The following is a 14,682-nucleotide window of genomic DNA, read 5'->3' on the forward strand; positions in this document are numbered from 1 at the left end:
TCATGCAGTCATCAAGCGTACACGAGTGGGCCTTCGGCTTCGAAACCCCATACTGATGTCGTTTCATTGAATGGTTCACATGCTGACACTTGTTGATCGCCCACCATTGAAATTCACAGCAATTTGCAGAAGTGTTGCACTTCTGTTGTGTTGCATGATTCTCCTCCATCATCATTGGTCCCATTCTTGCAGGATCTTTTTCCAGCTGCAGCAAAGTAGGTTGATGTTTTACCAGATTCCTGATATTCAGGGTACACTCACTCATGAAATGGTCGTATGGAAAAATCCCCACTTCATCGCTATCTTGGATACGCTGTGTCTCATCGCTCATGTGCTGACTGTAACACCACATTCAAACTCACTTATATCATGATAACCTGCCATTCTAGCAGCAGTAACCGATTTAATAACTGTGCCCGACACTTGTCTTATGTAGGTGTTGCCGACCACAATGCCGTGTTCTGCCTGCTTACGTGTCTCTGTATTTGAATATGAATGCCTATACCAGTTTCTTCGGCACTTCAGTGTGTATAGTGACTTAGGGACCCATGACCTCAGCAGTTTGGTCCCATAGTCCTTACCACAAATTTCCAATTTGTATTTAGGGAACCATGTCACTGCCAAGGAGGAGAGGATTATGGCAACCACAAACATTCTTTCATGTAGGCATTTACTATCTGGCTTCAAAGTGGGATAATTGTATTGACAGTTAAGGCGATGATTTTTGAAATGATAAATAGTTTACTTACTTGTTTCCATGTGTCTTGTTTTCATTTGACTGGACTCTCATACTTCAACAACAGATAAGATTTACGATTTGATAGCTAACATTTTCTGCTGCCAACTCCTTCAATTGTGCTAGTTTAATACAAAAGCAGGACTGACTTACACGTGACTCCTCACAATGCTACAAGTGGCTGAAAACTCATGTTGGTAAAAACAAAAATAATAAGTAAACATTAAAAAAGAAGCTTACCAAAGACAAATCCTCCAAGGATGGCAATAGCGAGGATGCAGCTAGAGTCAATTAGGGCACCCAGCATGAGGGACGTGATAAAGGTGCCCAGGCGACCGCAGCACAGTGACAGGCACACTGCCATGGCTCTGAATTAAAGTAAATAAAGCCTCTAAGAACATCAATCTTAGTTCCATTTACAGAGTCATGCCAAATGTGTCTACTGACATTTTCCAGTAATGTGTAGCTGGAGTCAGCTTAAACAAATAATCATCATCTCATCTTTCATGCAATGCATATTGTCAATGGAAAGCATCAGTTTGTTTCCCCATTTTTAAACAAAATCACGTTTAGAGCGAAATTGTACATGTCCATTCGATAGAGCAGTCCCAGGTCAGTCTAGTGCGATATTCAGCTTAGCAGTACGTCTTAACAGGGGTAGTAAAACACAAAGAGTAACTGGTACTCCAGCAGAGATTGAACAGCACTGCTGCATGGCAGTAGCAGACTGTGTGGACTGCTTTAAAAATCATTTTATTTGTAATGGGAACACAAATCGACATTTTCTGTTAACAGTGGGTATTGTGTGATCTAAATGATTAATGGAAAATCTCATATAAAGATGTGAAACAAATACTAACAAAGAGATAGAGGGGCTGGCCAGTACTCACCTCAGCTCAGCACAGCCGATAGATACACAAAACAGAACAGAAAATTTATATTCCTAGCTTTTTGAAACTTTGTTCCTTCATCAGGAAGGAGAGAGGGGAAAAAAGGGAAGAAGGGAAAGTGGATTCAGTTACTCACAACCCAGGTTATGAAGCAACAGGAAAAGGTAACCAAGGAGGGTAGCAAGGATGGAGGCATGGTTGTCAGAGGGAAGCCAAAGATATTCTACTGTTAAGTACTGTGCCAACTTCAAACCAAAGAGGATGCATGCAGAAATAAAGAGGTATATAGTATAAAGATAAACACAACTATGTAGGATGAAAAGATGTGTGAATGGCTAAAGAGGAGAGGGAAAAAGGACAAGAGTGAAGAGTAAATGGTAGTGAGGTTGGTTAACATAGGTTCAGTCCAGGGGAATGGCGGGATGAAAGGATGTGTTGGAGTGCAAGTTCCCATCTCCGCAGTTCCGAGGGACTGGTGTTGGGTGGGAGAAGCCAAATGGCATGTACGTTGTAGCACGTTCCTAGGTCCCTGGAATTATGCTGGAGGGCATGCTCTGCTACTGGGTATTGGACATCTCCTAGGCAGACAGTTTGTCTGTGTTAGGAATGTAAATTTTCTGTTCTGTTTTGTGTATCTATCGGCTGTGCTGAGCTGAGGTGAGTACTGGCCAGCCCCTCTATCTCTTTGTTAGTGGGTATTGTGTGAAAGACATGGTGAGGTGACTGCAGTTATGCATTGCAACAGTGAAATTGCAACCATCTCCCAAAGCACCAGAGAAAAGCACCTAACAACTCTTACGAAAGACACACAGTTTATTGTGTTTGACAAATACATAATGGTTTTGAAATCGGAAACATGATCCAAATAGACTGTCATTGTTTATTAAGGGTGAAATCAGCCAATTTCAACTGTGGGTCATTTTCAAGTATCTGTAATACATTCATAAAATGGTGACTTTGGTTTATACATTAATTGTCTACAGCTGTCACATATACATATTCTGTACTTCGTAACTAAAGTTACTTACTTATTTTAAGCTTCACACTACATTTCACAGTTTACTACACACTGGTACACATGGTCAGTTATACATCGTATTTCTGTGCTTATGTGGCACATCCATTAGCTGACACTTAAAGAAGCTGCCATATCGTAATAGAGGCACAGCTGTTATTGTATGACCAAAGATGTTTAGAATCTTATCTATGGATGACTGATAACCTTCTGTAAGCTACTGGCACAATATTCAGTGATACATTATGTCATTCTTCTCATACATACTACCTTATTAAAAGTACAGGATCGGAACTTTTACATCATATATCATGCCACATGTACTATTAGAATTTACCGTACAAAGTGTTAACCATAAAGATTATGTCTGCCTTCTTAATGGGGTGAGCCTATCAGTCTATAACATAAAACATTGGTGATGTAGTAACAAATATTTCCAGATACAATAAAAATTTGGAGGTTCGTATCTCATGTGATACATCGCTAATTAATTACACCCACACCTCTGAGAGGATCACGGGATGTACATAACCTAGCAAAATTCATAGAATATAAAAACATTGGTACACATCTGTCAAAGGCATTTTCAAAACCTTCCCCGAGTAGCGCATGTTAATGCAACTACTTCTGGGAAGGGGAGGTATGCTGATCCTGGACCAAATCTGCCCAGTGGACAAGGGGTTGGTGTGCAGGCTAGCCTGGATGCAGTTTTTATGCCATTTCCCACATCCCACTGTATGTATACTGAGGTGGTTCCCATGGTCTGCCTCAGATATGCGTTACACAAACATTCTTGCTCACACTTGCAGAATTTATTCTGTACATAGACACAATGGGTATTATGTTAATGTCATGGGGTGGGGGGTGGGGGGGGGGGGTGGCAAGAGAGAGGGGGAGGGTTAGGGGAGAGGAAGGGGGAGGCGAGGTGAATAGGAACTGGTGACATTTGATGTTTAGCCTTGTTAACACATACTCCGCATCAGCAACTTCAAGTTTGATGTTGAAAATTTCAAAATGATGTTTTATGCTTTTTATTTTCCAGAAAATGAATGTATTTTTGGTACTGATGTGTCATGCTTTTTCTACATTTGCCATCCTGACAAAGTCCCTCTACAAACAAAAATTCAGCTTTGAAACTCTGCGGTTGAAATAAAAATGTGGACCTAGTTGATTTACAAGACACATTTGTCCCACCACCCTGGTCTTAATAATTGGTCAACTAAAAAGTTTGTAGTAGTGAAAGTGTAATACTGGTCATCAAAGAAGAAAGTTTTCGACCTCATAAAATGAGTTTTAACCAATTAAAACAAAATTCACATAATTAACCTTTATCATCATAGTAAACAATGATCCAAGAAGTCATTGGCAAAAAAGAAAACATTCAATTGTTTAAAGGAGGTGGTTTCACTTTGGAATTACTAGGCCATACAGGTTTCAACCACCCATCATTTCATGTGATATATTTGAAAGCAAATTTGCATTGTTCCTAGACACAATCCCACATCTCAAAACTTTCACACACTCATCATGCCTGAAACACTTTACAGTCCTGAATAAGAAGCAAAAATGGGCCTGAAATTTAATAAATTTTGTATCAAAACTATATACCACCCCAATGGTTTCATTTTGAAACCACTCATGAAAGCTGTAGTACTAACTGAAATTTACATTACAATAATTTTAGACATGCAATGGTCTCCTCAATATGGGTCCTATAAAAAAAGCCACATGTCACAATCTGCTACAATCACACAGCACAATCTCTGTGCCGACTGTTGCTTTGAACACTGCAAGTGACTGCTACAATGCACTACATTCATTGTATTGTTAGGTGTATATCTTGCAACAGCATAAGCAGTTTCATGCTAAAAGTTCTGGTATTCTAACAAAAGAAATAATAATAAAATGGTGATAAAAGAGTCCACAGGTGAACAGCCAGTTCATAGCATCACTATGTACTGACAGTACACCTGTGGATTGTTTGATCGACAAATACAGGGTTATTACAAATGATTGAAGCGATTTCACAGCTCTACAATAACTTTATTATTTGAGATACTTTCACAATGCTTTGCACACACATACAAAAACTCAAAAAGTTTTTTTAGGCATTCACAAATGTTCGATATGTGCCCCTTTAGTGATTCGGCAGACATCAAGTCGATAATCAAGTTCCTCTCACACTCGGCGCAGCATGTCCCCATCAATGAGTTCAAAACGGTAAGGCTTCTGCTTTAGCCTTTTCCGTAAGATTTTCCAAACCGTCGGCTGTGGTACGTTTAGCTCCCTGCTTGCTTTATTCGTCGACTTCTGCGGGCTACGTGTGAAATTTGCCGGCACGCATTCAACCGTTTCTTCGCTCACTGCAGGCCGACCCATTGATTTCCCCTTACAGAGGCATCCAGAAGCTTTAAACTGCGTGTACCATCGCCGAATGGAGTTAGCAGTTGGTGGATCTTTGTTGAACTTCGTCCTGAAGTGTCGTTGCACTGTTATGACTGACTGATGTGAGTGCATTTCAAGCACGACATACGCTTTCTTGTCTCCTGTCGCCATTTTGTCTCACTGCACTCTCGAGCGCTCTGGTGGCAGAAACCTGAAGTTCGGCTTCAGCCGAACAAAACTTTATGAGTTTTTCTACGTATCTGTAGTGTGTCGTGACCATATGTCAATGAACGGAGCTACAGTGAATTTATGAAATCGCTTCAATCATTTGTAATAGCCCTGTACATGGAAGACACAATAATCACAATAAAATGGTGACTTCAAGCAGAAAACAATGGCACTCAAACAGTTAACCACAAAAGGGTTAAAAATAAATCTTTATTGGAATGACCTACTTCAACATCCACATCCAAATCCACATCCACATCCACATACATACCACTCAAGCCAATGTGTGTTGCGGAGAGTGTCTCGTGCCACTGTTAGTGATTTTCTGTCCTGTTCTACTCACGTACTGAGTGAGGAACAAATGATGTTCTGCATATCTTTGTAAACTCCCCGTGGCCTTTCATATTATTTCCACAATCCCTACACAACGTGTACTGTGGAGAAAGTAGGATTTATGCACAGCCTGTTTCCCTACATTTTCCCGAATGGGCTTCAAAAATACAACAATGCCTTTCATCCGAAGATTCCCATCTGACACGAACTGATAGTATATTGTCAGACTGGGGTATGGGACCTTTCAGTGTTCAGACAATAACTTTATTTCAAGATCACCTCTAATTACTGTAAAAATTCACATTGCCAGTTTCAGCATATTAACTGTCCTCTTCATATATGATAATTTTTGTGGACTATGTGACCATTTATGGATTACTGTAATCTCAAGACAGCAGTTTATATTTTGAAACCAATAATCTGAATGTTTACAGTAGCTGTTTTTCCCATTCAACTGCCCTGAGCCTCTCTTACACATACTGACTACTTACGATCCAAGAAGTAGATGCAGGTGCAAATGTAGAGCCAATGTGTCTCTGAATTTATTCGATGTCTGTTGCCATCCATGCTTGATAAGCGAGCCAAACACTGAAGTAGTACTCTCTCTATAATTGGTCACACTGGTGTTTTCTCTCATGATTTCCTGTACAAATGCACCACATTTTCCCAGAACCCTCCCACTGTACTTAAGTTCTCCATCCATCATCATTGCTTCTGATTTCACCTATTCATATCACTTGCCAATACTACCCCTAAACAGTTATATGATGTGACGTGCTCTAGGTGTCAGAAATAACCATGCAATGGAGAGCTAAGATTTTTTTTTAAAAATTTTAATGTATGTTGTCCTCTGTTCTGGCTTGCTGAAAAGCTGCTTTGATGTTTCCTGATGTAGAGGTTGATGGCTACTAGCTATGATTGTGGATTTGCAGTCACCTGCAGCACAACCCACCAGCACATGATTAATAGCATGCACCGTGCCCCTTGCTCGTTCCCCCTCACCCACCCTCAAAGGAACACACCAACTAAACTTTGCAGCCATGTTTACAGACACACTACAGACATCAAGTAGCTGTAGTGATGCCACCATTCCAAGTGATTACATTTCACACTGCAGTGAACAGAAAGTGAATGATCTTTATGATGAAATCTACAGCCAGGCCTTACATTTGATAATATTTCTTTGAAGAAAGGCAAGGTGGGGCAAAGTTTCCTATTGCAGTATCAAATTTCTTTGACATAAATATTTGACATATCGACTTTAACAAAGAAATATGACAGTGTAATACTGGTCTAAGAACCTTGTTTACATATCCCTACTGCGATGAATGCTCTAACAACTCAGACAATCCATCAATGCTGCTTTGACGCCCACTGACAATATGTTGCTACAAAAGGTATGGAACTAATTTTATTACCGCTCAGACACATGTCTTGTACCAAAGGGGAACTCGTAGAACATTTGTAGAGTGCAAAATGCAAACTTTATGAGTTTACAGTTCTACTCATGCATCAATCATATTTGTACACATATAGGGTGGCGCACGAAATGTGTTACCATTTTGTTTTTGAATATAAACTTTATCGCCAATATGATCTGAAAGGAACATATACTACAATGAAGAGCCATCCATGGAGATTTGTTCTAACTCAGCACATGCTCAATATGTCCACCATTTTGTTTCCTAACTTCCTTCAAACGAACACTGAAGTTAGTGATTACCCTACGGCACGTCTTCCGTAATTTCACTGCATGCTTGAAGAATAAGTCTTCTGAGCTCAATTAAATCACGTGGACGTTTCGAGAAAATTTTTTCCTTTAGGTACCCCCAAAGAAAAAAGAACATGGATTGAGTTCTGGACTATTGGGGGGCCAATTTTGTCTGTCATTGAAGCGACCTGGAAACCTGAGCGAAATGATCCGCATGTCAAAATGCTCGTGTAAAAACTCCAAGACAGTGTTTGCAGTATGTGGCCTTGCTCCATCTTGCATGAACCACTGCGTGTTGAAGGGCAAGGCAGTAGCAAGAAGCTGTGGAATGAAGATATTGCGAAGCATGCTCAAATAACGCTTGCTGTTCACAGTTTCTTCAAAGAAAAATGGCCCAATAAGTCCGTGACTGGAAATTGCTGCCCATGCTGTAATCCTCAGAGCATAATAATGTTGTTCATGAAGCACTTGTGGGTTTTCAGTGGCCCAAAAGTGTACATTTTGTTTGTTAACCACACCTTCTAAATGAAAATGCACCTTGTCTGAAAACCAAACGTTGAGAGTTTCTTCCCTATCCTCCGCCCTCTGAGCAAACAGTAGTCTCTGCTGCTTGTGTTCTTCAGTGAGTTTCTGTGCACAGGTCATCTTGTATGGGTACATATGGAGGTCACTTTTAAGAATGCGTTGAACGGAGCATCTGGATATTCCCAGTTGCACTGCTGCCTTTCTACACAATTTCCCGGGACTTCTCTGTACAGCGACTCATATAGCTTCAATATTCTCCGGTGAACAAACAGGCTTAGGCCTAGGTCGCTTTGATTCCAATACTGTTCCTTCCTGTACAAATTTATCAAACAACCTGTGGATGGTCTTCTTGCAAGGGACCCATTGTGTGTTAAACTGTTGGCGAAAATGCCTCTGAGTCACGACAAGGCTTTTCGTTTCATGAAAAAGTAACACAACAGCCAATCGTTGCTGTGTCGTCAGTCTTCCATTGTCAGCCATTGCTACTTACTAGTCTCCTAGCGGCAGTATCGTGAATTACACGTCATTTCGTAACTCATTTGTTTTTCCAAGCTCTGCTGGTACTGCTGTAGAGATCCCAGTGGGATATCTAATGCGCATCATAAATTGTGAAAGAAACAATTGGTAACACATTTCGTGCCTCACCCTGTAATACTTAGGAAAATATAGAGCTCTGAAAATGAATGAATCATTTATAGTAGCCCTATATTTGTAACAAATTCATGAGGGCAATTGCACCTCTGAGATAATACTCCGTATCATCAAAATTCCATTATTAATAGATGAAGTTATACAATGGTAACACCATTTTCATCTGCTGTTTGCATAGAAGTAAAGAATCAAGTCTGCAAACTGAGATTCAGATGACATAGCAATAACAAAGTAAGTCAGATGATGCCACATTGATGAGAGCTGCTGAAAACACAGAACAATAGTCTACAGCAGTTGCCAGTCCACTGTGAGGAGGCAATATCCAGGGACGGAAAACAACTCGCACCTGAGGTAGGTGGGGAAGATGTCGACGACGACGCTGTTGACGACCGCAATGCACATGCCGGAGAGCACGATGAAGGCCATGGGCAGCAGCAAGATCTGCAGCTCCGTCTGGGCCCAGATCATGGACACCCCGCACGCACCGGACACCGCCAGGCACACCGCTGCAACACAGATGGGACATCCAAAACTAGTCAACTGTCTGAAAGTTTGCAGCTGTGTCATCGGCAGTGGGAGGTGCACAGACAGGGCCAGGACCTACAGCTCTGTCTGTGATGATATCACAGACACCCCGCATGCTCTAGACACCTCCAGGCACACCACTACAACACAACCCGAGTTACAACATGGGATATCCCAAACTGGAACACCAGGAGTGGGAGGCACATGGGGAGCAACAGGACCTCCATGCCTGTCTGAGAAACCTTGCATGCCCCAGACAGCCCCCCAGGCACACTGCTTCGGAGCAATATAAGCCACAACATAGGAAGTCCCAAGTTGGTCAACTGTGTGGGCAGTAACAAATGGAACACTAGCAGCAGGAGGTGCATGGACAGCAAACAGCTCTGTCTGCCTTCACATCATAGACACCCTGCATGCTCTCGATGTCTCCGGGCACACTGATACAATGCAACACAAGTTACAACACAGGATATTCCAAACTAGTTCACTATTTGTGAGTGGCCAACAGTAACATCAGCAATGGGAACCACATGGGCAGCAACAGTATCTGCAGCTCCATCTGGATCCATATCGCAGAAACATGGCATGCTGCAGACACTCCTAGGTGCACATCTGCAACACAATACAACACAAGCTACAGTATTGGGCCTCCCAGACCAGTTCATTATTTTGGTGTTTACAGCAGTTGGAAGCATGCTCATCAAGAGGTGGATGGATGGCACCAAGGAGCAATGTAGCATAAAGTCCCTATCCAAAAAGGAGTGGTCAGTGGTGGTAAAGTTCTGGCAAAAACTCAGGCTACAACAATGGCAATTATTACCTGCTACCTCACCATCCATAACCATCTCATCCATCTTACTAACACACTAAAATGCCTTGGACCAACCACAATAATCTGAAATCCCTTCTATAAACCACTCAACAAAGACCCCAAAATAGACTACAACCACTATGAAGAGTACATCCTTCCAGTATCCTCTACATGCACAAAAGCCCTGTACGAACCCATCCTCACCTTTTCCAATGTACACTCCTGGAAATTGAAATAAGAACACCATGAATTCATTGTCCCAGGAAGGGGAAACTTTATTGACACATTCCTGGGGTCAGATACATCACATGATCACACTGACAGAACCACAGGCACATAGACACAGGCAACAGAGCATGCACAATGTCGGCACTAGTACAGTGTATATCCACCTTTCGCAGCAATGCAGGCTGCTATTCTCCCATGGAGACGATCGTAGAGATGCTGGATGTAGTCCTGTGGAACGGCTTGCCATGACATTTCCACCTGGCACCTCAGTTGGACCAGCGTTCGTGCTGGACGTGCAGACCGCGTGAGACGACGCTTCATCCAGTCCCAAACATGCTCAATGGGGGACAGATCCGGAGATCTTGCTGGCCAGGATAGTTGACTTACACCTTCTAGAGCACGTTGGGTGGCATGGGATACATGCGGACGTGCATTGTCCTGTTGCAACAGCAAGTTCCCTTGCCGGTCTAGGAATGGTAGAACGATGGGTTCGATGACGGTTTGGATGTACCGTGCACTATTCAGTGTCCCCTCGATGATCACCAGTGGTGTACGGCCAGTGTAGGAGATCACTCCCCACACCATGATGCCGGGTGTTGGCCCTGTGTGCCTCGGTCGTATGCAGTCCTGATTGTGGCGCTCACCTGCACGGCGCCAAACACGCATACGACCATCATTGGCACCAAGGCAGAAGCGACTCTCATCGCTGAAGACGACACGTCTCCATTCGTCCCTCCATTCGCGCCTGTCGCGACACCACTGGAGGCGGGCTGCACGATGTTGGGGCGTGGGCGGAAGACGGCCTAACAGTGTGCGGGACCGTAGCCCAGCTTCATGGAGACGGTTGCGAATGGTCCTCGCCGATACCCCAGGAGCAACAGTGTCCCTAATTTGCTGGGAAGTGGCGGTGCGGTCCCCTACGGCACTGCGTAGGATCCTACGGTCTTGGCGTGCATCCGTGCGTCGCTGCGGTCCGGTCCCAGGTCGACGGGCACGTGCACCTTCCGCCGACCACTGGCGACAACATCGATGTACTGTGGAGACCTCACGCCCCACGTGTTGAGCAATTCGGCGGTACGTCCACCCGGCCTCCCGCATGCCCACTATACGCCCTCGCTCAAAGTCCGTCAACTGCACATACGGTTCACATCCACGCTGTCGCGGCATGCTACCAGTGTTAAAGACTGCGATGGAGCTCCGTATGCCACGGCAAACTGGCTGACACTGACGGCGGCGGTGCACAAATGCTGCGCAGCTAGCGCCATTCGACGACCAACACCGCGGTTCCTGGTGTGTCCGCTGTGCCGTGCGTGTGCTCATTGCTTGTACAGCCCTCTCGCAGTGTCCGGAGCAAGTATGGTGGGTCTGACACACCGGTGTCAATGTGTTCTTTTTTCCATTTCCAGGAGTGTACATTCCATCCCCTAAATTTTACCGCACCTTAAAAACCTAGAAAACCACACACACCTCCTCACCTTCCATACTCAATACACCTTTCCCACTTTCTTTGTCTACCCCTCTTTCCTCAAAGAGCTCAAACTACTTTGCTGTTTATAAATATCTCAAACCTGAAGACGAAAATAAACCAACTGCCTCCTTCTGCCTCCTCTCCAATACTGGATTGTTAGCACAACTAAACCAACACGTCATTCACTGCACCTCCTCATCCTCTACATACTATCTCAAAGCCACTCCAAAAGATTCCTCCTTCCTAACCCATACGTCTGCACTGAGATCTCGCCTATGTTTAATTCTGGCATTAGCACTAACAGAGGGCGCTGATTATGTCCAGCACTATGTTTTCTTTCATTGTGGCTTCTTTAGTGATTTGTTTTATAGTTTTTTTTAAATATTATTCTGTGCACAATCAAAGGTGTCTATTACTTATGCCATTATCTAGAACATTGGCACTTGAGCATATGCCAACTACTGTCTCTTAACTCTTCCTCTTTTTAACAATCTGACTTTTGTTGTATTCTATTTCATCGCTTTTTATTACTGTATTGCCTTTTATACATTATAAGCTCACTACACACTTCAACTATTGTATCCCCCTTTATTTTATGCTGCTCAATTAATCACTGAAAACTAGTGTATGCCGACATTAGTGACATCTGGTGAACTTACAACACAAACATCTTTTGGCTACTGTGCGGCAGCTTGTTTTGAACAGGACTGCTACTGACAACATGACTGGTGCATATGATGTTATTTATATATATTTGATGATGCTGGTGCTGATTTTGCATTCAACATTTGATGATGCCACTATGGCTGTAGTACATTAGGACTTTGTTTTTATAAAACAGGTCTGCCTCTTCATACTTAAAGTGCACAAATGCCTATATATGTCAGTAGTACTTTTCATTATGGTCTCTTTATTGTTTTTAAGTTGTAGACAAACTGTGAGTGTATTTATGTTTTTTTCCATTTTTTGCTGCAGATCTGATGATGATCATTGTAGACCGAAACCGGTAATCTGTTAACAAAAAGTTTGTGACCGTAGACGTAAATTAAAGGAAACTTATTGTGTTTCACTTTTTCCAAGCAAAAAGCGGGATTTCACCACTGCACACTGTTTGCCAAAATTAGCCATTGGAAAAATGACAATCACACAAAACAGTTGTCGCTACAAACTCTGCCGATCTCCTCAGTGACAGTACTCAGCTTACTGACTTCACAATGTGCGCTCCTAGTGACGAAAGGTGATACTACAAAAGCCCCGTCCACTCTCGTACGTACACGCCACAAGCTGAAAAACAAAAGTATGGTATATTAAATGTGCTCTGCCTGAAAAACCGTTCAGGATAAGGCATGTGTCCATGTGAAGTTTTTTCCTTCAAATGAGTGTTCCTGTCTTATCCCAAATATTGCCCATTCCACCTGAGATACTTTCTGTAGAGTAAGTAATGAAAATATACTGCATGGAGTCAGAGGAAAAAAGTTCTTTACGGTTCAGATTTATTAAAAGAAGGGACTGGTTCATAGGACATATGCTAAGGCATCAACAAATATTTAATTTGGCCACTGAGGGAAATGTTGTTTGTTACAGATGAAGAGGGAGTCCAGTGCTTGATTACAGTAAGCCAGTTCAGATGGGAGTATGCAGGGACGAAGAAGTCTGCAAACAGTCAGCTAGCACGGAGAGCTGTATCAGACTAGTCTTAACACTGAAGCTTACTACAACAATAACACTGTAACAATATTTGCTCGAGACATTATTCTGGAGGCACAAAATATTAGCAACAGACAGACAGTCTGGATGGAGCGGTGAAGCCGCTACTGCCCTCACCGATGATGGTCTTCTTGGAGACGACCCTGAGCAGCAGGGTGACGGAGGCAAAGGAGACAGCCATGCCAACACCAATGATGAGAGTGTTCTGGAAGCTGGAACTGCTGATGGATGCCGAGCATGCTGCCTCCATGATTGGCGTGCTGGAGTTCAACAGAAGGCCACTGGCGACAGTGGCTTCCATCCAGGTGGCCTCCTCGGTCCACGGCTCTGTGACGGTCGTGTTCAGAACACTGCAGGAAAAAGAAGTTGATTCATTTTCTGATATTGTGGCAGGTGACCCATCACTTCAGTAAATGACCTGCCCTGTTTTGGAATGGATTTGTGTGCTGATAGAAAACTGAAACTGGTAGGCCGGACCAGAATTCGAATCTTGCCACCCACCCTTGTAGCTGCCATTGTGAAAGAACAGGTGGGCATGTCAGCTGATAAAATTTTTATGTTGGAAGATAAATAGTGTTTATCCAAGTCATATAGGTTAATTACCGTCTTTTGCAACTGTAACAAAAGTCTTATTATGACCAGACGCGTTTCGCTTTATTCACACGAAATGGCGAGAGGACAGTAGGTTTTCTCAACACAGAAACATAAATATTTAGTGCAGTAAAAATGCTGTGTGTCAAATACCCAAAACATACATGTGCAAGAATAACAAGAATGAAGTAAACAAGAAAGAAATATGACCAACAAAGATTAGATTAGATTAGATTAGATTAGATTAGATTAGATTAATACTAGTTCCATGGATCATGATTACGATATTTCGTAATGATGTGGAACGAGTCGAATTTTCCAATACATGACATAATTAGGTTAATTTAACAACATACTTAAGTTAATATAACAACTTTATTTTTTTGTGTTTTTTTGTTTTTCTTTATTTTTTAATTTATTTATTTTTTTTATTTTTTTTAATTTTTGTTCTTAATTTATATCTAAAAATTCCTCTACGGAGTAGAAGGAGCTGTCATTCAGAAATTCTTTTAATTTCTTCTTAAATACTTGTTGGTTATCTGTCAAACTTTTGATACTATTTGGTAAGTGACCAGTATAATTCACCCCTTTCTGTGCCAAAGGTAGATTTAATCTTGAATAGTGAAGATCGTCCTTTCTCCTAGTATTTTAGTTATGCACACTGCTATTACTTTTGAATTGGGTTTGGTTGTTAATAACAAATTTCATAAGAGAGTATATATACTGAGAAGCTACTGTGAATATCCCTAGATCCTTAAATAAATGTCTGCAGGATGATCTTGGGTGGACTCCAGCTATTATTCTGATTACACGCTTTTGTGCAATAAATACTTTATTCCTCAGTGATGAATTACCCCAAAATATGATGCCATATGAAA

The 14,682-nt window shown here is 42.2% G+C and overlaps 1 protein-coding gene across 1 annotated transcript in view; it reads right to left on the bottom strand.

Annotated features, from left to right (window-relative positions):
- LOC124552333 (synaptic vesicle glycoprotein 2A-like) overlaps nucleotides 1-14,682 on the bottom strand; it is a 104,465-nt gene that overhangs the window by 13,178 nt on the left and 76,605 nt on the right. The window contains exons 8-10 of the mRNA XM_047126604.1: nucleotides 13,331-13,563; nucleotides 8,821-8,980; nucleotides 977-1,104 (exon numbers count right to left, since the gene is read on the bottom strand). Coding sequence (XP_046982560.1) covers nucleotides 977-1,104; nucleotides 8,821-8,980; nucleotides 13,331-13,563 — 521 coding nt within the window. The remainder of the gene's footprint in view (nucleotides 1-976; nucleotides 1,105-8,820; nucleotides 8,981-13,330; nucleotides 13,564-14,682) is intronic.

The sequence above is a fragment of the Schistocerca americana genome, chromosome 10 (genome assembly GCF_021461395.2).
Source record: "Schistocerca americana isolate TAMUIC-IGC-003095 chromosome 10, iqSchAmer2.1, whole genome shotgun sequence".
Lineage (NCBI taxonomy): Eukaryota > Metazoa > Arthropoda > Insecta > Orthoptera > Acrididae > Schistocerca > Schistocerca americana.